The following is a 23,939-nucleotide window of genomic DNA, read 5'->3' on the forward strand; positions in this document are numbered from 1 at the left end:
ACAATATTTATTAATTGGTTATATAAATTAAGTTTATTTCGGCATTCCACAGGAGACAAAGCCCTTAAAAATTAAGTCACTTTTCAACATGTACATACTCATACTGGTATGTCTCCTATAGAGCATCATCAACGCCCATTGCTTTTTTCTTGGGGACGGACACGATAAATAAAGAGCTTACATTTACCCCAAACTCTTCTTCTTCTAATTAGCTACAGATACAAAGGTTTATTGCTAAGGATAGAGTGCTTATCTCTCCAAAGAAAAAAATAAGCAAGTGCACTGTTGCTTTTCCACAATTCCCTAATAAAGGATAGCTTGGAGTTCCCTCCCTCCCCACATCACAGCTCTAAAAACAACCAAAAAACCCCTGAAGAACTGAGAAACAGATTAACATACAAATGTGTTAAGGAAGGACCATTTTTAAAGCAGTGATGCAATCCAAGAAGTGACCGCATTCAGCAGGCCTTTAAGGAGAAAGGAAAACTATCAAACAAGGAGATGCATGACGCCGCCAGGCAACAGGTTATTGAAATTGCTGGGTACAGGAATGCATCGTCTTAACATTTTTAGCGGTGAAAAGCCGTCACACCTTCAGCGGCGCAGGGACGGCTGCACTAACCCCTCCAGCAGTCCTGTCTACACAACCACACCGAGCCAACGTGTCCTGCGACTCCCATCTTCCAGCCTGTATCCATCTCAGTAACTCCACATTAAGCGGGGAGACATAGTCTGTCTTTTAGACAAGCCATAAAAGCATCAGTAAAATGAGAAAAAAAAATTTCAAAAGCACTGCTTCATAAGCAATTTTTAATGTCAAATAATAATAATTTTAAAAAAAAAGACAAAAAAACCCAAGCCAAAGAGAGATGTCCTGAGCCCAAAAGCTCAAAACACACGTCCCCTCCTAACCTGGGATTGTTCACATTTGCTAGCTGCTTCAAAAAACAACTCAAATGTCTGTTCTAGACTTTAAACACGGGGTTGTCTTGCACTAACAACCTCTGCAGTAAACTGAATTACAGCATATGACCATAAGAAGGAGGAAAAAAAAAAAAAAAAATAGAAACACCATCAGATCTAGAGAAAACGCATTCTAACTCCCTGTGCTTATGAAGAATATTTGAACCTGGCATTGGAAAGTTTCTTTTGCTGTTTAATGTTCCATGGGAATCATCTGATGTTTGTGCAGACAACTGAAACCCCTCCTGCGGTCTCAATCAGTTTAGTGATTAAAAATAACATTTCTTCTGCATGTTTTAAGGGTAGAGGAAAGAACGGCAGAAGAAAGATTCTTCTGTCTATTACACGGTCTGGTGCTATCTAAAGTCACAAATCTGATTCTACGACAACCTTACAGAAAGCTGGGGTATGCAAGATCAGGGTATGTCACTGTAGGGCACGGAATATCGAAATCGCCATTTTACATCACCCGCAAGAAACTTTCCCAAGTCAATACACAATGTTCTTTGTTTCAAGTACATAAAATAAAATATGTAGCAAGAAGGTCATAAATTGTCCTTTAGCATGCATCTTTACGTGTCTATTTTATCATCAGGAAGCAACAAAAAAAGCGATCTTTGCATTTTATTAAGTAAACACCCCTGAGTAAAGAGGCTGATATCCACTGTCTTCTCTCTTGCAAGTAAGCACGCAGACACTCAGCATGCCAAAGAACTGAAAAAGAGAGAGAGAGAGAGATACATGTAATTCTGCTGTATTTTGTTTCAGTCATCAGACCCAACACCTATATGTTCATTAAACTTTTTCATCGTAGCAAGGACATTCTTTCCATATTAAAAAACACTTAGAAAATACATCTACAGAAAGTGATTTTTTTGCATATCAATTTCCAATAATAGTTCCAGCTCAACTTTTTCCTCCCTGGTTTCTCCCATTAATTTACACATCCACATTAATTCCTTATCTTACTGTGGGAAAAATTTCAGTGAAAGCATGGGATTATTCTGGACTTAAAACGGGTTCTGTAAAATATTTAAGCGTATAAAGTATGTAGAATATGCTAAGGCAATCTTTAGATTATCACAGGAGAGATCCCGGTGGGACGGTGCGTCACAAATAGCAACGGGACAGATAATGGGAGTGTAAAACTCATCACTTTTACAGAAGGAAGGGAAATGATGGAAACGACATCGCTGAGCCATTTAAGCCCATGAGATCAAATGCTGTAAACCATCACCTCTCTGCTAGGCCAAAATTAATAAAAGGGAAGTTCAATTAAGTCAAGCGCCAGTCCTGGGATGACATCTGGACAGATTTTGGCTTCTGCATTGAGTTCAGGAGTGGGATGTTAAACAGTAAGTCTTCTGCATGGGCTCACCTTACAGCTGCTTTTATAGAGAGCAGATACTCAAGGAAAAAACACTTTGGTGTTATTAAATGGTTCAAATCTCTGTCAACGAGGAACAGGTTACTAATCTCGGAGAACAGGTACAGGGAACAATGACAAACCACCAGGCTAAAATTTATGGGTCAAATCTTCCAAGAAACGCCTATGCAACTTTGTGATGTGCCAACTGCGAGGACTTTTACGTCAGGGCTTTTCAAATCTAGTTTTCACCCACAAGATGATCTGGTTTCACATTTCATTTAATTCAACCTTATAAGTCTATAAATAGCCCCACTGTTTTCATTTCTAGTCATATGTCTAGTCCATTTGGATTCCAGGTCTCTAAGCACAGGACTATTCATTGGGTTATATGTAAAAAACAAACTTTGATGAGCAATTTTTTAAATCCCAGTTAAATATAGCAAATCTGGTTTTTTTTAATAAAGAATTCTAGATCTAGGCCTTTCAAGCACACCCAGCTTTTTGTATTTGTCGCGAATGAGTGGTTTAGAGGCCGCTTAAAGAAGAAAAGTAGGGGGTATGAATGCACCACCACAGTACTTCCTACCAAACAACCAAGATAGATTCTCCGTTGACTTGCCATCCCAAATCCCCTACTAGAATTTTGGATCCCTCCTCTTATCATCATGCAGACGAAATGAAGAAAACAAGTGAGGGACAGAGGACTGGGTCTACTTCAGAGGCAGAAAAAGGCTGTAGGCTAATAGGACATAGTAGAAGAAAAAGCCCTGTTTATCAAATGATAAACAGTATTATTTTCCATGAGAGAAAAGATAAAACATTTACCTTCACAATGGCAAACCCCAGGATTACAAGCATGGCATAGCTGATCACGCTTTGCAGCCCAGACTCCAGCTCCTCTGCACAGCCCTGCCACGAAAGAGATGGGTGAAAACCAAATCAAAAGACATAATTCAGCTGGATGTTTTTTTGTTTTTTCTTTCCCTCCCCGACACTTAAAAGGAAGCAGGACCTTGTAGGGCCTGTCTAACCAACCACGGCAGACCTGAGGGTTTCCATTCTTGTCTTCCAGACCCAATAGCTTGTCATTCACCTCTTGCCTGGGGAGGGGCACTGACATTTGCTGCTTCTCAGAATCTCCTCCGGCTCAGGTCACTTAAAGAAGTGCCCAAAACTCAGAGCCAGGAAGACCAGCAATGGTAACTATAAAAGGCAATTTATGGGCTTGTGCCCCAGACTGAAGAACCTGGTATGCAATTCTCCAGATTCACGGTCAATCCTAGAAGAGTCTCCTCCCCTACCCCAGATCCGTTTGAACAACTACGTGCCCACAGCTAGCGCTCTGGCCTTGTCGTATTGCTTCTGTAGCAACACGAAATGGAGGACTGTTACCAGCAGACAGACAAGACCGAACATTCAGACTGGTGCCCCTCCATCATCTAGGAGCTTTTATAGAATAATGTGAGAAGGAAATTAGATAGAGGAAAACCCTGGGGAGAAAAGAGTTTGGGGGACAAATTGCTGAGAAGAATTGGATTAAGTTATCCCTAAACCCTGTCTAAAGTGCTTTCCTCATTGGTTCTGGCTGGCCGAGAATGATCGTGGCCCAGCTGTGAAACTGTGCCCTTGATCCTCACCCGCGTATTGAGTTCCTGTGGCTGATCCAGACGCCCTGTGCAGTTCTTCATATCTTGCCTGCAGCAGCTCAGAGGGACGCTGTTGTTACCGGTGGAATTAAACCACTGTGTGGTTGTCCAGTCACTGTAGTTCTTTACCCCACAACAATGAAGCTGCCAAACACAGGATAGTCAAAGGGATGTATGAATATATATGAACCCGAATGCTAATGTTGAGTTGAACCTCTTACGCATACTGGGCAAGAGCTGCCCGCAGTATGCAGCGGATTTACAAGTAGCAGTATTTCAGGAAAACAGTAGTAGATATAATAGATCAACTTCCCTTCATACACTATTACCTCCTTATTAGTTTATTCTTTGTGAAAGCTCTAATATTAAAGTGACAGGTTGCAGGATAGAGTCTTCTGTCATCTTTCTATTTTATGGTACAGGATTCTCAGCAGCAGTTATTCATATGTACTCATTTGGTCTGATCCAAAGGCCACTTGTGTCAACGAGATGATTCATTTGCACGAACTTCACACCAGGAGCCTGAAAATGCCAACTCTGCAAAGTGGGGAGCACCCTCAATTGCCTTGGAGAATCAGATGCTAAACACTGCTGCAGAGCTGAGTTCCAGGATACGACCATACTGACCCTTTTCCCTCTCCCTTTCCAGCCCAATTTCCTTGTTTAGGACCCAACTGGTCTTTTCTAAATAATTTTCAGGACAATTTAAATGTTTTCTTACCTGTTCTTGCAAGTAATCCACAACAGCAGACTCTGGATTTTTCCCATCATACTTCTCAAAGACTGAGTGCATTGTGCCTTGCACGTCAGTTTTTACCTATTTAGAGAGGGGAAAAAAAAAAGCCCATATTGTTTTAACATGAGAGCTAAGAATTTTATCTAGTAGAAACTGCAAAAAATCTGTATCTCAACTACGTCAGGAGGAAAAAAAAAAAAAAAAAAATCAAGTGATGTTTTAAATAAAATGCAGGTAGCACTTAACCAGAATCATGTTCCTGGATAGAAGCTTGCCTTCCCTGATGGAAGAGCCCTCTTTTGAGAGCATCAACAACTCTTTAATTCAACTCAGAGATTGTTGCGATGCCTCCCAGGTACTTCATGTATTCACCATGTTCCCAACAAAGACTGAATCACATACTGGATGGTGACATCTCTGTTCCCACTTGCTCTGCAGATTGCAGGGTAGGGGATGAAATGCAAGAAAACCAGGTATATTGGAATGCTCTAATAACACAAAATCTATTCTTTACTTTTAGGTTAGTACAGAGATGCTAATTCTTTGCTTACCTTTTCCCTGTAAACAAATCCCAGGACAAAAGCAGATACTTCTGCAATGAAGATAACCAGGATAATGGCCAAGAACTGAAATTAAAAGAGAGATACTGTAAGGAAGAATTCCACAGCACTCGAATTCAATTGCACATTACCCATCACATTAATTTATAGTGGTAAATTATCGTTATTTGTTGCTGCCTCTCCAATCAAAATAGTTTCCAGAAAATAATTTAGAATAGGAGATTACTGTGCATGGCTGGGACTATGACTGTGGTTCCACAGGATCTGTGCCCAATCTAGGCAGTCTCCTGAACACTGCCGTGATTTGATCTGCGTGAAAAGCCTACGAAACACTTCACAAGGCGGCTGTCGAAAAGGACACCGCACAAATAAACCAGCAGCTTAGTTAGGTACGTTGGGCACTGCTTGCTGAGGTCATATTGCCTTCAAGGCATGAGCTGGGGGCCTGAAGTTATTCAGCTTGAACCCTTCTGGGTTTTTAAAAATAATTCTAGAAGAAGTGGGGGCATACTTTCAGGATTCAGAGAACTACAGTTAGCAGAAAAATATGTTTGGTTCCCCCCCCCCAGCTTTGGAAATTCATATCTCCTCCTGTTCCCTCACCATCACCCTTCTTCCCCAAACTTGCTACTCTCCACACTTACCTCCAGCAAGCTAGCTGAGGCAGAGCCATCAAACTGCCCATGACTGTGGTATTTGTCTGTACAAGGCAGTGCAACTAATAATTTAGCCTGCACCTCACTCACCATCAATCAGTGCGTCACAGCAGCACATAACTCCCATGATGGAGCAGTGCTTCAGCAGTATATTTCAAAATAATATTTTACTTTCTGTGCATCCTGAGAAGGTCTAGTGTAGCACTTATACCATGCAACAGGGTGAAGAAGAGGGCACGCAAGAACGTGCAACACTCACCAGCCCTAGACCAACTCGAGACTCCCGGAAGGTGGCACAGCAGCCGATCAACCCAATGATGAACATTACCACAGCAACACAAATAATGATCACGGCTGGCAACAGAGCATACTTGTCCTGCAGGAAGTTGTCGTAGCTCTTGTAGGTGTTAATAACATATGCCCCAACATAGCTGAGACCAGCTGCTGCTGCCTGAAATGCAATAAAGTAAGTTATTAGCAGTTATTTATTAAGCATCTGCCCAGGAAAGTAAATATGGGCCTTTTTGTAACAGTGCAATTAACATTTCAACTTTAGAAGTAATGACTACAGTATGCAAAGATCTAGAAAAAAAAATGCTGCATCTGAAACTAGCTACCCATTCAAACTTTAGCACAGAGAAGACAAAATTCGCTTCCCATGAATCACTCCTCTACTAATGAAGCACCACTTTAGCCGAGCTGAAACACGAGAGTCTATCGATGTGCATCAGCCAGTGTCTCTGCAGAAGGCCAAGTTCACACTTTATACCCAAGATTACCTACGTTCTACCCAACACTGCATTTGAAGGGATCAACTTTTAAGATGATCACCACAGGGGTGGGTTGGTGGTTTTGGGCTTCCCCCCCCCCCCCTTTTTTTTTTTTTTTTTTTTTTTTTTTTGAGTAAAACTCATCCTTTCCACTCTCACAAGAGCATTAACCACTAAGACGGGCACAAATGTTCTTGATCTCAGCAAAACACAGTCCCTCCTTTTCCTGGAGGAAACAGACTTCTGCATCCTCTAAAATAAACTCTCCTCCAAAAGGATGTTTTGCTGATTGAGGCCAAGATACAGTGTACCAGTGACAGATGCCTCGCGAGCAGCCCTGGAGACCGAAGGCTTTTATTCGCAGAACTGGGTACAGCCCTGGAAATAACACTGACAGACTCAGCAATGCCCTGCCAATGCCTCACCAATGGCATAAACAAATTCTCTCAGGAGTTACAACAGCTCATCTACCCTCTATAATCCTGCAGCACAAGAAGATGCCTGTAAAAATGAAGCACTGTCCGTACTCACGTTCTGGAAACTCGAGAGAAACTAGTCTGTTTGTTTTCAATAGACTACAGCTGGATTTCATCACGCAGCTTATGAGCAGTTCATTACTTCCCCCATTGCTGTACATTTTAATTAAAATCAAACACTCCTCACACTGGAGCTAGGACTTGCTAATTCCTTTACCATGTTTGGCTCCTTCCCCTCCAGCCAGGTCCGGTGCCTGCCCTTCAATTACCTCCAAGTGCAGGGGACATCCTTCATTTTAGACACCTCTCATCCCACACCACTGTCGCATTCCTGGACGCTGCCTGTACCTCAAAATTACCGGGATCAGATGCACCAAGTGATGAAACCAGGATCAAACTAACCCTCAGAGACATTTAGCACACGTCATGCAAGATCCTGCTGTGTTGGGGCTCAGATACGGCAGGTCCTCTACAAAGCCAGATATCAGGAAAAGGAATAGGATCACCAATTCAAGAGATTTTTTTTCTTCTCCACATGCATTGGGTTTTCAGGCAGTGCTAATGATTAAAGCAGTTCCTAAAACTTCCTTTAACTTTTCCTCTCATTAAGGAAAATCTCTTTCCCATTTCCCTGTCTGCAGGCATACAGCGACCAGGGCTTCTTCCTCCCACCCCTTTTTAGGGATGCAGGGAAAGGATGAGACCACAATAGCTCAGAGGGCATCATTGCCTTCTCACTTCACCACCGTGAGAAACCTCCCCTCTTCCTCCTCCAATGCTCCTGTACTGAAAGTGGGACAGGAAAAGTCCCTGGAGTGGTAGCAGCACTCAAGGTGGGGCTGGGGACGTTGCACCTCCATCCTGCCTTGCCTTTGATTGCACAAAAAGAGCGAGGCATATGACTCAAAAAGTGCATCCCATATTTCTGGCCTGGAGAGCTGGATTCTCCACCCATTCTCCATTCTGAAACAGCATCATCTGGGCAAGGGCAGCCACGGAGAAGGAAGCGACGCTCCTGGGCTAACTATCCATCATCATGGAGAAAATGCGATGATAGGATTTGCCCAATATATCCTTTATTTCTAATATTTTCTAGGACTATCGAGTGCCGCGACTGGCCATCTTGGCCCCAAGCCCAGTGAAAACAACACAGAATTACTAGGAACTTTCAAGGGGGTTTTCCAGGCTTAAAACACTCCAGTACAAGCAGCTCTGCTCCCAGGTTTAAGACAGAGTTTGTAAAGTGTTTTAAGGTAATCTCTATTTGTATTGTAATTCCACAATAGAATTAGTTTTTTGTTTTTGTTTTTTAATTTCTCATAAAAGAAATATCTTCATTCAGTGTTCCTCATCTGGAAGAAAGAAAAAGCCACTTTTCCATTTGCTGGACGAAAAGATGTATTTTATTTGAAACAGATGCTAAAAAATGAGCCTAAAAAAGTTACCCGGATAGAGAGAACTCATTCAAGTTAAAACATTTCTAAGGAAAAAAAAAAAAAAACAAAACCAAAACACAAAACAGTAGCATCTTCCTAAAAGTGTCAGTTTTAGCCAAGTCTCTACTTGTTGATTTTTAGAACAGTAGAGAAACTTGGGAGATTCAGAGACACCCGTGAGGACACCTGTGCTTCCCACTGCCATCCCTAGAACAACCAGAAGCAAAACCAACTCCTTACAGCAAAGCCAAAGCGATGGAGCTTTCTGTACCCTTCCTCCAGGTGAGCTCCCTCTGGAAGGCTTTAGAGGTTTGCAGGGGAAAACAGTGCATCTTCCTGCAAAGATATACTGTCCGCCTAGTTTATAACTTTTTGCTCAGTCCTTCATAGTTTTTGTGCAGTGTTACTATCCCAAATTTAATGAACACAGCATCGTGAATTCTGAGTCAGATCACGGTCACTCGGGACACAAGATTCAAGATGGGATGCAGGAGCTTTTATTAACCACAGAAGTGCTCTGCTCAGCTGGCCCAGCACCAGCTCGGAAAGCAGCTCATATGGTTCCTAAAACGGTTCAGAGTTTGGCCCCTGCTCCCATGGAGGCCGTGGAAAACATCCAAGTGACCTCAGCAGGAACAGTGTAACGCTCTAGGTTGACTTAAAAACTTCTCCCTATTTAGCACTGTGCGTGGCTAGAAGCATTAAATGAATAGTGCTGTAGTTATTGTCCATCTTCCCATCCCGACTGTAACCCCTGACTGCATTTGTTGCTGCATTTTGAAGCCTTCCTGGTAAAGATGGGTATGGCTGGAGAGTAACGGTATTCTGGTTTCTCAGGTTTTTGGGAAATTTCAGGCAGGTGCACCATGACTCCCCAGCATGCACCAAGTTAAAATCCTCCATCACAAATACAGACAGAACATGGTGATGCTCTCGGCCACTGTGCTTGTACCCCCAGATCACCTCCTTGGTCTCTCTGCTGCTGCCATTACCACAAACCTAACACAGAGCTGAGTGGCTTTACAAATTCCAGGCTGGAGAAAGTACTCCCAAGCAGTCACCCCAAACCAAAGGTGGAGCCGGCCACTAGCAGCACGCAGCCTCCTGCACGTGCATTTTTAAACCAGACGTTTGCATCTGGGCACAGCCACTAATGAGAACGTTTTTCCTGAGGCCATCAGCCTTTGGAACAGCTCAGCACCCAGGTCAGGATGTCCCATCACAGCTGTCATCAACCGCTGAGTGCCCACAGCCCCAAGAAAAAAAACAGGAGGACTGTGAGACCCTCCGAAAGGTTTGTGATGGAGGAAGGCAGCCCCTGTGGAAACGGAGTAGGGGTGACTTTACCGCAGGAAAGGCAGCACAGACTGAATAACCAGGGTACAAAAAAAGCATAACCCCTGTTTTTGGCAAGTAAATGAGTCATCTGCATTCAGCAGCAATGTCATGTCAAAACATGCACAACGAAACAGCCTTGTGACTTAGTTAATGTGTAAAAGTTAATGTGCAAAGTGCAAAGTTAATCGTTTGTCATATTCAGAGAACATACAGCCCTACTCTTTTGCGTAACTCCAGTCCCAGCCTTTGCCAGTTCTGTACTTCTACAGACAGTCTGCTTCATAATTTAATCTTCCTATTGGATGTTTTATACAAAAGAATCCTCCAATGTTTCCATTATACTTCTGCAAGCGGTTTAGACAACAGACACTTTCTTCATCTCTCCTCTTTACTTTAAGCCCGGTTTTCTACTTATTTTCAGCGTGCTTAACACAACGCAAAGGAAGCACACACAGGAAATGCTAAAGATGGACCAACTGTGGGAAGCTAAGAAAAACCTTGTTGCTAGTAAAGGGCACAAATTCAAAAACACATTGTGAAGCCAATTCACAGAAGTCCTATACAGCCAGGACTAGCAAAGCTCCACGACAGCAAGCCAACATCAGAAGGTCCAGCGTTGAGTTCAAGGAGATTCTTGCCCAAACTTTATCAATGCAAATACAGACTGGCACTATCACAGCAGGTTTTATTGCAACATTCAGGATTGCCTGGGTTCTGGTCAGAGAAAAAACACAGCCAGTAAGAAGTCTATTATAATTTCTGAACTTCTGCTTCCAAGCAGAAAAAGGAAGCGTAACGAGGTAAAAATAAAAGACTTTGGGTAAAGAGCTAGCTTAAAGGAAGTTAACATTTTTTCCCCACAAACTGAGATACAGCCACAACTTCACTCATGCTTTTTAGTTCAAAGTGAAGACTTCGAAGCCTGAAGAGCAGGGTCACTCAGGAGTGGAAGGCATTTCAGGTTCCCTGTTTTATTTTTGCAGATGAGTCCCAGAGGCAAACTTTGAAAGTGAAGATTAAAAATATTTTGGAACATAAATCTGAGCTCTCCCCTTAAGCCTTCCCAGTTCTTAAGGCAAGTTCAAATCCCAGTGGAGGGATTTTCCCCTAACATTGCAAAACCTTCAGCCCATTCCTAGATCTACAATGAAAATTCTCTAGAAGAGAAGTACAACAAGGAATGTCCTTTGCACTGCTGAAGTTAGACCTTAAGTCAAGAGTAAAAAGTGTAAAGTACACCTGATTAAACAGGTTTCTGTTGGATCTCAAAAAAAAAAATCTTTCACAAATACAAAGGCCAGTTTAAGCAATTACTTTTGAGGAGGAAGAGATCAAGTAATTCCTTCTTCATGATTAGCCAAACACCTTCTCAAACACATCTAAAAATATATACAAGGTTCCCAGGATTATTCTGAGAAATTAATACTAGAAATTGTTATTGTTCTTCACAATTTTTTTAGTCTCCTGCTTGGAAGTTTACTTTCAGAAAAATTCAGTGCAGAATAGGATCACGCGATGCACGGAGAGGCTTGGCCCAAAGCAGCTGGCACAAACCCCAGTGCAGGCAGCCAAGGAGTGATGCAAGGCTGATACGGGAGAACCTGTTCACCTGGTCCTGGGGCTGCATCGCTGCCTGCACGTTGCTGTGATCTGCCAAGCAAGCACCGCACTGCTGGCAAGCAGAACATCCTAACAGTATTCCTTCCTCCCCAAACATCCCCAGCTGACTCACTGAAACGCTGCTGGTATTTCTTTACAAAGCTGCTGATACCCGTAAGACAAGCTGAAGGGATGAAGTAAATGGAAATTTTGCAAGAAAGCCCCTTTTCACAGCTGAGCGACAGAGCTGTGACCGTCTCTGCTGTCTCACCCACCACAACTCACATCGTTCAAGGACCTAACGCCAGAATTACTTGCTTTTTCATATCCTGTGCCCCTGACAGAAAGCAGAGATCTTAAAGTGCTTGAGTGCGAACAATGAACTCCTCGCAGGGGTTGAGCAAAAAGAAAGCAAAAGCCGTTACAACCGGGTTTTCCTAAGCAGGGTTACTCACCCAGCTGACTTCACCCACCTCTTCCATACTTAGCCCAGCCAGCTGAGCCAGGGAGGCAGGTATACGGTGGTGCTTTGCTGCAGGAACGTATATAACAAGCTGGAACTCTCTCCAGCCACATAACGCACATGCAGCACCGTGAATATTCACTCTTGCCCATGAAACAGAAAGGGATAGGGCTGGATGGCTATGAGGAGCCCGGGCTATCTCACTGACGCAGAACAGGACAGCTGTTGGAAAATAGTAGATTTTATATGTTTTTTTAAAAGCACAGCAAGATTTTTACCTTGTGTCCCACTGTCAGAAGAGGAATTTTTTTATATGCTGATGACTATGAGCCCCTGCCCTTCTAGAGAGAGGCTTATGGCTATGCAAATACTTCACGACACTTTATCAGCCGTAGAAGGGGCCCCTTAAACCTCCCTCTATACAACTGCTCTGAAAAAGAAAAAATACAAAATTTGCATCTATTGGTCAGGCAGAACAGATAGTTTTCCATCTTCCCTTCTTTGTTTTAATAAGTTGACCTTACGTGATGGCTGGGAACAGAGGTTTGTGTTCATCTGCATTTATTAGCATAGGCTTCTTTCCTCCTCCCACCAAACCTACATACAATACAGTAGAAGAGCCAAATCACTAGTTATGAAATTAAAAGGCAGTGTTTGTCGTTTTGAGGTTTTGTGGGGTTTTTTTGAAGGTTTTTCCCAACATCCTCCCATTTCAGAGAGTTGATTTCATCATTTGGTCTGTTAATGTGGACCAGTATAGGATTTTCTTTTTAAAAGGCTGGTCAGTTAAATACAGAGTAACAAAGCTATAGTGTTAAAAGGAAAAGCTGTAAGAACAGGGTAAATTGCAAATTCATCAAACAAGTGTGTTCAGCAAGATGCATCCTCTATACAATAAAAGATCTGAGACAATGAGACTTAAAGGCATTTCTCCCACATCAGACAGGACCTTCCTAGGGCCAGCACTAATATAAGCCACAGCACAAAACTGGGACTGATTTGACTTTTTCCCGTATCATTAACTTTTTATGGGCAAAGATATGGTAAATAATACTCTTTATCTTTAAAGAGTAATAGTAGTTGTTTTCTGCAGCAAACTAGTACAAACACATACTGAAAGAACTACCGATATCCACAAACACTTTCAGGACCATTCCCTTCTAGTTCTTCATTAGACAATCAGCTCACGGATTAGTTAATTTTAAGGCTTGAAAACCACTTTTTTTCATCAGTATCTTTGCATAGCAGTGATTTAAGTCAGAGCACCTCACCCAATACAATACTGATGTTTTGCCTTCACATCCAACAACTACATTCACTAGGATGCTATCACCTTTTCAGCAATTTTAATTTGCCAGAGAACAGATTAGGTTATCATCTTCAATTATTAATTTGCCAAGTGTTTGCCACTACGGTGCTGTCCCCATGCCCCCCATATCTAGAATCAAGCCCCAGCAACACTGGCCTCAATAACAGCTGCACAACCCTTCCGTAACGCAGAAGATACTCCTTGTCTTTGGGTTTGGGTTTTTTTTGTGTACAAAGAAGGTTTTTGATTTACCTTGACAGGTAAATCCTCTGCTCAAAAGGGTTTGCACAACATTTCCTCCATAAATAATTTATTTTATTACCCAACAGCCAGCATGCATGGCAAGGGGAATTACTCTTTCTGTAACTGCTTTACTGTACTACAAGTTTTATTCTTCCCATTTGCCACCAGATTTTCAAGCCCTCCCTAGCTGCTCGTTACTCTATTTCCATGGAATAAACAGGTTTTCTAGTGACTTCAGGGGAAAACAAAGGCACTGAGCACTTCCGAGAAAGCCTTCTTCATTTTATGCTTGCTTTAACGACTTTACAGCTCCTGTTTAAAACCCCACTTAGCCCATACGGACCACACAGCTCCCCAGACATGACAGTCTCCCTTGGCCCGAGGCAGAGCCTTTTTTTCCCCAGCAATGAGGACAACCCTAGCTCAGCAATTCCCATCCCACTTGCCCAGACTCCTCTCCCTTTTCCTGTCCCGGGTTTAAAACTCCACCAGCTGGGAGAGACCTCCTGGCTTCAGCTACTATTTCCTACCCTGCTTATGCTATTCATTTCTCTGAATGATAAATCAATGATTGCTGCACTTGTGTGAGCTGGCTTCATCCAGGACAGCGTGTGACCCTCCACCCGCGGCACAGAGCAGCAGGCAGGCTCCAGCATGCCCATCAGATGGCCACGCAGGCAACAACTGCTATGGAGGGGATGTACCCACCACGTGTTGCAGCTCCTGGCCACACATAGCTCCCAACCACTGCCGGACCACGCACCGGTGCAGTAAGAGGTCACAGAAACACAGAAGGGTTGGGGTGGGAAGGAACCTCTGGAGATCATCTGGTCCAACCGTCTGCTCAAGCAGGGCCACCTAGAGCTGGTTGCCCAGGACCACATCCAGATGGCTTTTGAATATCTCCAAGGATGGAGACTCCAACACCTTTCTAGGCAGCCTGTGCCCTCTGGGTGCCCTCTGCCTTCTTGCAGCAAGGGCACATTGGTGGCTCAGGGTCAGCTTGGTGTCCACCAGGACCCCCGGAGCCTTTTCTGCCAAGCTGCTTTCCAGGACACGCATGGCTTTGCTCTGCTCCTCACTGTCCTACAGGTCCTTTACTTCCTGAGGTCTTGGAAGCCAATAGCTTTAAGTCTTTCTCCACTTTTTTCTACTGGAAAAAAAAGCAATCAGCAATTTAAAAACCTAGCGCGTATATTTCTGTGTTCCCTCAGACTCTCAAGTTGTGAAAACATTGATTTGCAAAATAATAAAAAAATACTGAACTCAGCAAGTTGGCTTTGGATTGGAGCAAAAAGCAGCAAAGCTGTGAGCCCCTACCAAGCTGTCCTCGATTGCCAGCAGCACCAACAGCCCCAGGAGAGGCTTACCACTGATCTCGTGCCAGTCATTAGCCACAATTTTAAAATTTTAACCTTTAAACCACAGTCTCCTCGTGTGAGGTACAGAGGTGGGACCTACTTATAGGAAGCCATGGGAGACTCTTCAAAGCACATTATATCTAAATATTCAGCTGCGATGTACAACTACGGGACGTGTTTCAGCTTGCCTTTCAAAACATACCGCAGGGCTGCTCAGTGGGTATGGTGGGAAGCGCTTGCTTTTTCCTTTTCTTCCTCAAATGAAAACAATAAGTAGCAGCCAAAAGGCTCTGAGAACCTGTGGGTCTCTTTCAGGGGAAAAAAGAAAACTAAACCAACATCTACTTGCAGTTTTTACATGCTGCAAACCCACACACTCAAGAGGGGATTCTGGTTTCAGTGGGTTTGTTTTCAAGTTATATTAAATAAATGTTCTCCTTAGAGTTGTCCAAGCATGTCTTCTGCTCCCCGAGCCTAACTCCGGGGTTATTTTCCCATCCCTAAAAGCCAGCACGAAGCTTAACTGGTGGGATGTCCTCGTGGAGACACTGCACACCACTGCAAAGCAAAGAATCCTGCCCCAAATCCTCTGACTTCTAATGCTCAAACCTCTGCCTTGGGGTCAGTGTGCTGCTGCTAATCAAAACCACAGAACATCACGCACCTCCGAGGACAACAGGACCACTATTAGGAGAAAGCAGCACCACCCTTTTCGCTCTTATTCTCCCCCAATACAGACTCAGACTGCAGGGCTGCGAGTGTAACTTCAGCTGAGTGTGGATGGATTTATCAGCCGCTGCCAAGCCGTTTTAGATCTGAACAGCTGGTTCAGACACAAAACACCCTCTAGTTCAATATTTGCCTTCAGAACCACCCTAGTTCTTTAATAAGCTGTTCCTGGCTCAGCCACGGGATCCTGCGACTTCCACCTCACGAGTTCCAAACCGGACAGCAAAGAAGTGCACCTAAACCACAGTGGAGCTAACCCTAAAGCCTGGGGAAACTTCTCAGAGCTGGTAACGGGGCAGATGCCTCTAATCTGCCCTGAAATATTGCTTGTCACCCAGCTGAAAGGGAAGGGACGTGGGGAGCAGGGGCAGTTGTGTGCCTCTTCCCATAAGGAAAAGCGCAGGTTGGGATTCTCCTGATGCAAAGGGATCCTGCCAGCTCCACGGTAAAGCAAACGCAGCTTGGTGGTGCCACGCTTTTGGGGGAAATAAAGGAAATGCCCGGTTCATACATCAACTACAGGAAAGAGCCGCTTTCTATTCCCCCTGGATAAAGCGTCCTCAGGTTCTGAACTTCTTGCAGGGGGGAAACAAAATGGGACCTCTTGAGCAGCTGCAGTTATCAGAGGCACTTCTACAGCCTCTGGTTTCGGAGACCTGCAAACGATGAGATTCACGAGGAGGCCAAAGTGCGTTTAGGACCAGATCCATTGCCTGGCCATCCAACAGGAGCCTTTTCACAGCCTCAGGGACCGCTGGGGACAGTCAGACAAAGCTTGTTCCCCAGAAGCGCACAGGAAAGGGTGAAGTCACTCACACTATCTGCATCGCCATCTGAACGCTTCCCCTTTCCTGACCACACAGCACCAACATCTTAGTTTTAATTTTGTCCGTGAGGCCGCTACGCATACAGCAAAGCGCATTTTCCTGAAAGTCAGTTAAGTTCTGCTTCCTGATTTTGGGCAGAGGAGTTTAAAATAAGGAGGAACTTTGCCCTTTCAAGGCTCACTCAGGTGGATCACACCAAAGTGCCCAGGTCTAGTACTAAGCCCTGGCATCAGTCCCGTCCAGTGGCCACTCCGGCTCACACGGCTGTTTTTCCCCCCACGGTTCAGCAACGAGTTCACAGCAGAGCTAGAAACAAACCCACTACTTCCCACTCCTCACGCTGGGTCAGGACATCCCCAGCCCTCCCCGGCTCATCGCCCCGTGGGTCCTGGGGACCCCAGCCAGTACCACGGCTCCATCAGAGAGTTAGAAAGGAGGAGCCCAGGAGGGAAGCCTGACCCAAGCCCTTTCAGAAGTGGATGAATGACCACAGCTTTACTTGCTGGATGTGCTAAAAAAAAAAAAATAAAGCTCTTGGTTAAGCAGCTTTTTCCACCACGGATGCTGCTGTGAGTCAGACTGACCCCGCGGCCGATCAGCATCGTTTCCCTGACGAGGAGCGGGGAGGAGAGCTTCCACAGCTCGTCCATCTTCCTGTCAAGTATCACACACGGCATTAAAACCCGGCAGAGCTGCCTGTTCCCCGCTGTCACGCACAGCGGGCAGCTACAGGCAGGATTAAGGATTTGCCTAAGAACAGATGGAGGAAAGGTGAGAAACAGGTCACAGGGCTGCTGACACCCAGACCTCTAATGACTCTTTGGAGAATACCTCCATCCTTAAAAATAAATGTGTTTCTAGCACCAATAGTCTCCAACATAACCTTTGCTATTCACGACATTTTCAATTCCATCTAGGGATTAAAAAAAATCTCCTCCTCATTGGGGTTTTTAATTTATTTAAGTATCCATCTGATTTCTCTCGGACTGAGGTGTCAGAGTACGCATTCCCAAACTGCCCATCACCGGCATGAGTGATTTCAAACCACTCGCAAATGCAGGAACTTTTTTTACAGATACGTTTATCCCTCACAATTACTCAAAATTATTTAAAAGCAATGCCACAGCAATATTGTGATTGCTTGAGCTTCCAGTGCACCCTCTCACATCACTCAGCAAACCTCTGTAAGGTTGAAAACAAGTAGCTTTTGGTCTTGGATGCACCAAGGGCAAAGGAGATGATAGATTAAGCACAGACCAAACAGCCCAGACCGGCCCGAGTATCTCCTCAAAGCAGAGATGACACTGATACCCCAAAACACATTTGATTCATGCTCACTGGAAACTCCCAGGTCACAAATCCAGAGCTATTTGCAAAAACCACCTGATGTAGGGTGGAGAAGGGAGATGGGGGCCAGGCAGCCACCATGAGCTTTGCAGTGCTGGGACATTCTCGCCTGGGACCAGGTGGGAAGGCAAGGCCTCTCTCTATTCTCCAGTCAATGGACGACCCTTGCAACCATCTGGAGTCAAATCCCAACCCAGAAACTGTAGTTCACACCTCTCCTTAGCAAAGAGGCAGAACGCAGCTGGGTTTTCTGAAGAGGCAATAAAGCTCCTGAATGACCTGTGACCAGCTCAGACACACCCCGAGCACCTGCGGGCGCAGAGGGAGCCAGGATCGGCTGGGGAAATCCGAGTCTGGCTTCATCACTCGCAGGTAAAGCACACCCTACCAGGGACCAGTGCTGGGATCTCACTCTCCTGGGCTTCTCCTCCTTGGAGAAGTCCTGTTGCTGTCAACAGATCAAGTTCTGCTCTCTCTAATCCACCGGTCCTGCTGAAACCACCCAGGCAATAACTTATCTCGATCCTTCTCTCTGCTGTCAGGTGAAGCAAGGCTGGGGATGTACCCACCTCTGACAGAAAGCAAATGGGAAACCTGGGCAAACAGGATTTTCACTGCAGCAACACATAAGGTAGCCTTTTGGCGATGAAGTCCCCAGGAATCCTGGTGGATGCCAAGTCCTCTCTGGAAACAGAGGTCTGTTTAGTGACAACAAAGCTGAAGAAAGCGAGCAGGTACAAGGTGTTAATGGCTGGATTTAGCAGCTTTGGGATTAAAGAAAGGGGGGTTAGAAGAAAAGCAACCTGGGAGGGTGTGCAGATCACATTATACAGCGTGAAACTTCCATCTAGTTTTAAGATTCCCAGTTTCTTCCCTTGGACCAGCAAGTGAACCCCAGCATTTCACCTCTCTCCTTCAAGGAGCATCATCACATCCCACCCAGCCAAGTCCCCTCACGAGACATTGCCAAGAACATCAGAGTCTCTTCCGACCCTTCCTCTCCCTCTTTTAAGTTACCCGAGTTAAACCAGCATCCCATCTTCACCTAGAACAGGCCAACACCCATTTACCAAAATAACCACACACTTGGACCTAATTAGTAGGTGCTAAAAAGCAAAATTGGGAGGTGGGCAGATCTCCTACAGCTTGAAGCACCACCCTTGGTAATTGTGTAGTTAAAACAGCTTCAATCAATGCCTTGTTTGTGGGGCTTCTGCACACCTACAGCCCCCCAGTCTCATCCCCGTAGCAGGATGACCTGCAGATACGATGCTGAGCCCGGTGGGTAAGAGAGAACTTGCTTTTTCACCTCATTTAGGAAGCCCCTATTTGTCCTTCTGGAAAATCTGTCTTTCTTTACTCCTGCACAACAATAACGATCAGAGATCCAAAAGAGGATTCATTGCCTTTTTAGGACATTTCTAAGCAATAACCTTTGTCAAAACACCATAACTGCACCAGCTGCTGAATATGAAGGTGGCGAATTATTTTCCATAATCATTTCCAAGCTGGGCAAGATTTGCAGCACACAATGCCTGAGCACGAATTACTCCTTAGAGAAGTCGTCTAATGCTCTTTGCAAATCTTGTGTTTTGATAATGATCTGGAGCCTTGTAAATCTGGTAAAGCCCCAACTGTTAGAAATGTTCTGAAAGAGCATAAAAGTGTCAGTTCCTCCTTCCCCACCCTCCTAAAACCTGAATTCCAGGTTCTGCAGTTCTGCTGCAGGAATGCGATTACCACACTTAATGGAGGCGGCAGCGTCTAAATGCCACTGGCTTTGGGGCTGCATTGCTCTTCATAGGATAAAAAAAGAAAGGGTTGGTCTGGGTCACCCCAAATTCAGAGGCTACAGACATGCAGAAGGATAATTACTGATCATCCATGGATCCAGATGATCTAATAGCTTCAATCACGATTAAAGAGTTCCCCTACAGCAGAAGAAAAGGTACCAGAGACACTTCTAGGAGGACATAAGGCTATTGTTTGATTTTAAAAAAGCCAAGCAATGATGCTGATCTGAGGCACACCTGAGCCGAAGCTCAGGGGATTTCCACACACACACAGGGGGATGCTCCGATGTTTCTCTGCAGTTATTTCAAAAAAACCTCCACATGACAAACATACACGGTAAGATCACGTTACGTGAGGCGCAGCAGCAGACACGGCCTCCTGCGCTCTTCAGGCTAGCCGCACCAGAGTTACCTGGAACACAGCAGCACTACACTGCGCTGAGCCCCTCTAAAGGGGGCACGGGACTGGAAGGGGCCAAGTTCCTCGCCACAACCAGCGGCAAGTCCCGTATTTACAAAACGGGGCACAACACCCCACGACACCTCAAGGTTTAATTCAAGCAGTATTTCCTTTTTTTTTTTTTTTTCTCTTTTCTTTTCATCTAGCTTCTCTCTTTGGAAAGCCTCTGGTTCTTCTCTTTAATTCTTCCTTGCTTCAGAAAAGTCCTCTGGCTTCCCCATTACCCAGCCCCGCTCAGCCAGGCCATGGGGGAAGAGCAGAGCAGGGGGGTGCCGCTGTGCTGAGCCCTAACCCGGGCTGCCACCGGCACGTTGAAAGCATCCTGTGTAAAACGCTGTTTTGGAAATCCTCAAGCGCTACAAAGCAAATGTGAACACCCAAATCATGCTACCGAAACACACGGGGTTTAAGTGGGCCCCCTTCTCCAAGGGCAGTATGCAATCCCTGGTGATGACGGGGGGGATTACGCCAACTTCCCACGCAGGAGAAAAGCTCAGGACTGGTTACCAGAATAATCACCGCCTCTTCTGAGCGGCCACCTACCCCAGGCCCTGCTGTCACTGTCACGAGGCGGCCGTGCCATGAGCTTCCAACGCCGAGCCCCCCCAAACAGAGATTAAGCTATAAAGTACAAAACCCCACCCTCTTTTTTTTTTTTTTAATTTCTTGTAAGTAATTATTGAGGAAATCATAGAATCATTGAATAGTTTGGGTTGGAAGGGACCTTTAAAGGCCATCTAGTCCAACCCCCCTGCCATGAGCAGGGACATCTTCAACTAGATCAGGTTGCTCAGAGCCCCGTCCGTTTGGAAAGGTGTAATTGTACCAAAACGTAGTCAGAACAAAGTTCTCAGCTGTTTTCTTCCCCCAAACACTCCTCACCCCAAACTGGGAGGGCAGCCCCTGTGTAACGCCCTCACCCCTCTGCAGCCAAACAGCTCCATTTGTTTCCAGTCACTAAATTAGCTTGTAGATTGCTTTAATGACATGCTTTTAAAAACACTACTAAAAAACATGACTACATTAAAAACACCCCGCAAAAAAACCCTGAACTCCAACACTATTTTTTTTCCTCAGAAACTTAAAAACCCAAATCTTCTTGTTCTTTACAAAATATCTACGTAGGGTTATCTATAGAAATCAAGAAGAGTCCCCTGCACACCAGTAAACTAAATGCCCGATTAACTCCAGAAACCCCAGTTAACTCAAACACAGCACCGCCTCCCTCTGCCAGAGCCCTTCATCACACCCGGGACAGCTAACCCCTACCTAAACCACGCGGGTCCGGGTCCGCATCCCCCCCCGCACCCCCGGGTCCCAGTACCCCGTGGCGGTACCCAGAAGGCGAGGCTCAGCAGCAGCAGCACGGTCTTGGAGGTGATCACGCCGCAGTCCATGTCGTGGGGCAGAGGGAGCAGCTCTGAGATGGGTGAGCAGGGACCGGTTTTGGGTCCCGCGTGGGGCCGCCCCCCGGACCCGCCCCGGAGCCGCCCCGCGGCCCGCCCGCCCCGTCCCTTCCCACCCACGGAGAGGCGGTCAGTGTTTTCCCGTGGCCAACAAGGCAGTTTGCCAGGCAGGAGGTTGGGGAGCGCCGGGAACAAATGTCAAAGCAAATTCTTTCTTGACTTCGGTGTGGTTTTTTTGTTGGGTTTTTTTTTTTTTTTTTTTACTTCTGCAACTTTCAAGCTTAGTTAAACTGAAATTTTGTGAAAAGCTCTCACTGCGCTTAAAAGGTTTCCATCAAATCTGCCTTCCAGGATCGCTAACCCACAGCTCAGTGTCTCTCTTCATCCAGCCCCTCTGGTTTGGCACAGTCTCACGCCCACCTTTTGAATCCCACGCACCACGAATAGCGGGAATACAGCTACAGCGCGGGCTTGGACACTCACCGGTATGTCCTAACCACTGAAATGTGAGGCTGAGCAGCCGCAGGGAGAGGGATTTGAATTTGGTGACTGCAGAGGGCTGCAAACTTTGCTTTATTTCCATCAGTCGAGCCTCCTGCTTTTAAAAACAAGCCGAAGGGGCAGGACCGACGGGCAGGGGGTTGTTTTGCAAAGAAGACCTCCGGCAGCCTGAACTGAGCTGAACCCAACTCTCTGCTCGGATGCAGGATGCAGCGATAACAAATTTCCCGTCTTTGCCCCTTTCTGGCAAAAATAGATGTGATCCAGTTTCCTTCGGGCGATACGGATTTTGGAGGGTTGTGCTGAAGTAGGTTTCCAGCGGGAAATCATGGAAAGGGAGATCACGGACAGTCTCCGCTCTCAGCCCATGAATTTAAGCCAGGCAAAGCCGCTGCTGCTTTGAAAGGGCCTGTGCCAGCTGCAGAAATCACAGAAATCCCCACGCAGAAAGTGGGGGGAAGCCGATCTCCAAAATTAAATTCCTTTAAGAGTAAAGATTAGCGCAAAGTCAGACTCGATGCCAGTGCTGACAGAACTCCTCCTGCCAGAAGCCTGTCTTTGCCGTGATAATTTCTATTTCAGCAGTAAATATTCACAGAGTGTATCGTTGTGGAGTATTTCTTAATTTAAAAAAAATCAGCATTTTCACTTTTACTTGCAGCGTGGCAGGCTGAGGTGTTAATGAAGAAAAGAAATCACCTGGAAACCATTTATCTTTCTAATTTTGTAGGAATGACTGGTAATCTGGGGGAAATGCTTTGAATGAGAATGAAAGGGCAAATTCTGAAGTTTCATTTGAAATGAAAGGAATAAAAAAACAAATCACCAAAGAAACCACCTTGCCAACCAAACCCCATCTTTTTTTAATACCAAAATATTGTTTCCATTTCTGTCGCTTGTTAGTTCTCTATTTTATTTAAAAATAAAATAAAGGTAGTTTCACAATGAGAATGAAATAGAGTTGTTAATCAAAATGTTACCACCTGGATGCTGTTTCTTTCAAAGCAAAATGTTACTAAAATCAACGACGGCTTTTATTAAAAGTGGTCTAGAAAGTAACTTGCCAGAACAAGGATGTGCCTGTAGAGACGAATCCCAACCATCGCAGACAGCGTCGGTTATGATATTCTGCACCATTCTCCACCAAATTAGTCTTAAAATCAAGAGATTCCTGATGGGATTTTAAAAAAGCAGTAAGCTGGAAATTTCACAGTCGACTTTGGAAATGAATGGGGGAAAAAGGAAATTACAAGTCTCTAACACGATAACAGAAAGATAGCCTAAAGGAGGCTGCTCTCTGCCTTGGGACCTTTTGCCCCGGATGAATTGGGTGGGTTTGTTGGGTTTCAGTCTGAAATTGGTTTAGGAAATATGTTGGGAAAACAACAATATTTATTGCATGTTTTGCAACATGTAAGCTCAGCGGTTTGCACTGGAAGCTGTAACGTTTGGTAGGAAAAGGATCTTTACTTTTTCTCTTATCCACCAGGCATCAATGACGTAAAGATAAAATTTCCCTTCTGCATATCAGACCATGTATCTGAAAATATCTCTTTTTAGTTTTCTTCCTGCTGGACTAAACGACTTGTCAGCTCTGGTATTTTCCAGAACCGATTCTCTCTCATTAAACCTCATTTTTCTTGAAGTGCCTAAAAATGGGGAGCATGTTCCCCGAGGGTTTAGCTGTGCCGAAGAGGATGCCGAACCCCTCTGGCTTCTTCTGCAGCACCGTGGCATTGCTGACAATTCCAGCTTGTGATCATCTATTGCTGCAGATCTATTTCTGCCGAAGGAACCGCTTCCGAGCCAGCTGTTCCCCATCCGCTTCTTCCGATTATTCCTGCCCGGGTGGGCGACCCTGCCCTCGTCCTTTCTGTGCCACGTTCCATTTTTCAGCCCTTTCCTCCAAATCCTCAAGGTCATTTGGAAACTCCGTCCCTACCCCAGTCGT

General features: G+C 45.0%; 1 protein-coding gene across 1 annotated transcript; it reads right to left on the reverse strand.

Moving 5' to 3' along the window:
* Positions 1 to 6: 6 nt before the first annotated feature.
* Positions 7 to 22,758, reverse strand: LOC142075118 (tetraspanin-36-like). The gene is made up of 7 exons (XM_075136143.1): positions 21,419 to 22,758; positions 6,190 to 6,381; positions 5,266 to 5,340; positions 4,700 to 4,795; positions 3,970 to 4,122; positions 3,158 to 3,241; positions 7 to 1,677 (listed from the first exon to the last, which is right to left on the reverse strand). Exons 1-7 carry the CDS (start codon positions 21,476 to 21,478, stop codon positions 1,591 to 1,593), a joined length of 747 nt encoding a protein of 248 aa, XP_074992244.1. The 5' UTR covers positions 21,479 to 22,758; the 3' UTR covers positions 7 to 1,590.
* Positions 22,759 to 23,939: the final 1,181 nt, after the last annotated feature.

This window comes from Calonectris borealis, chromosome W (genome assembly GCF_964195595.1).
Source record: "Calonectris borealis chromosome W, bCalBor7.hap1.2, whole genome shotgun sequence".
NCBI classification, from domain to species: Eukaryota; Metazoa; Chordata; class Aves; order Procellariiformes; family Procellariidae; genus Calonectris; species Calonectris borealis.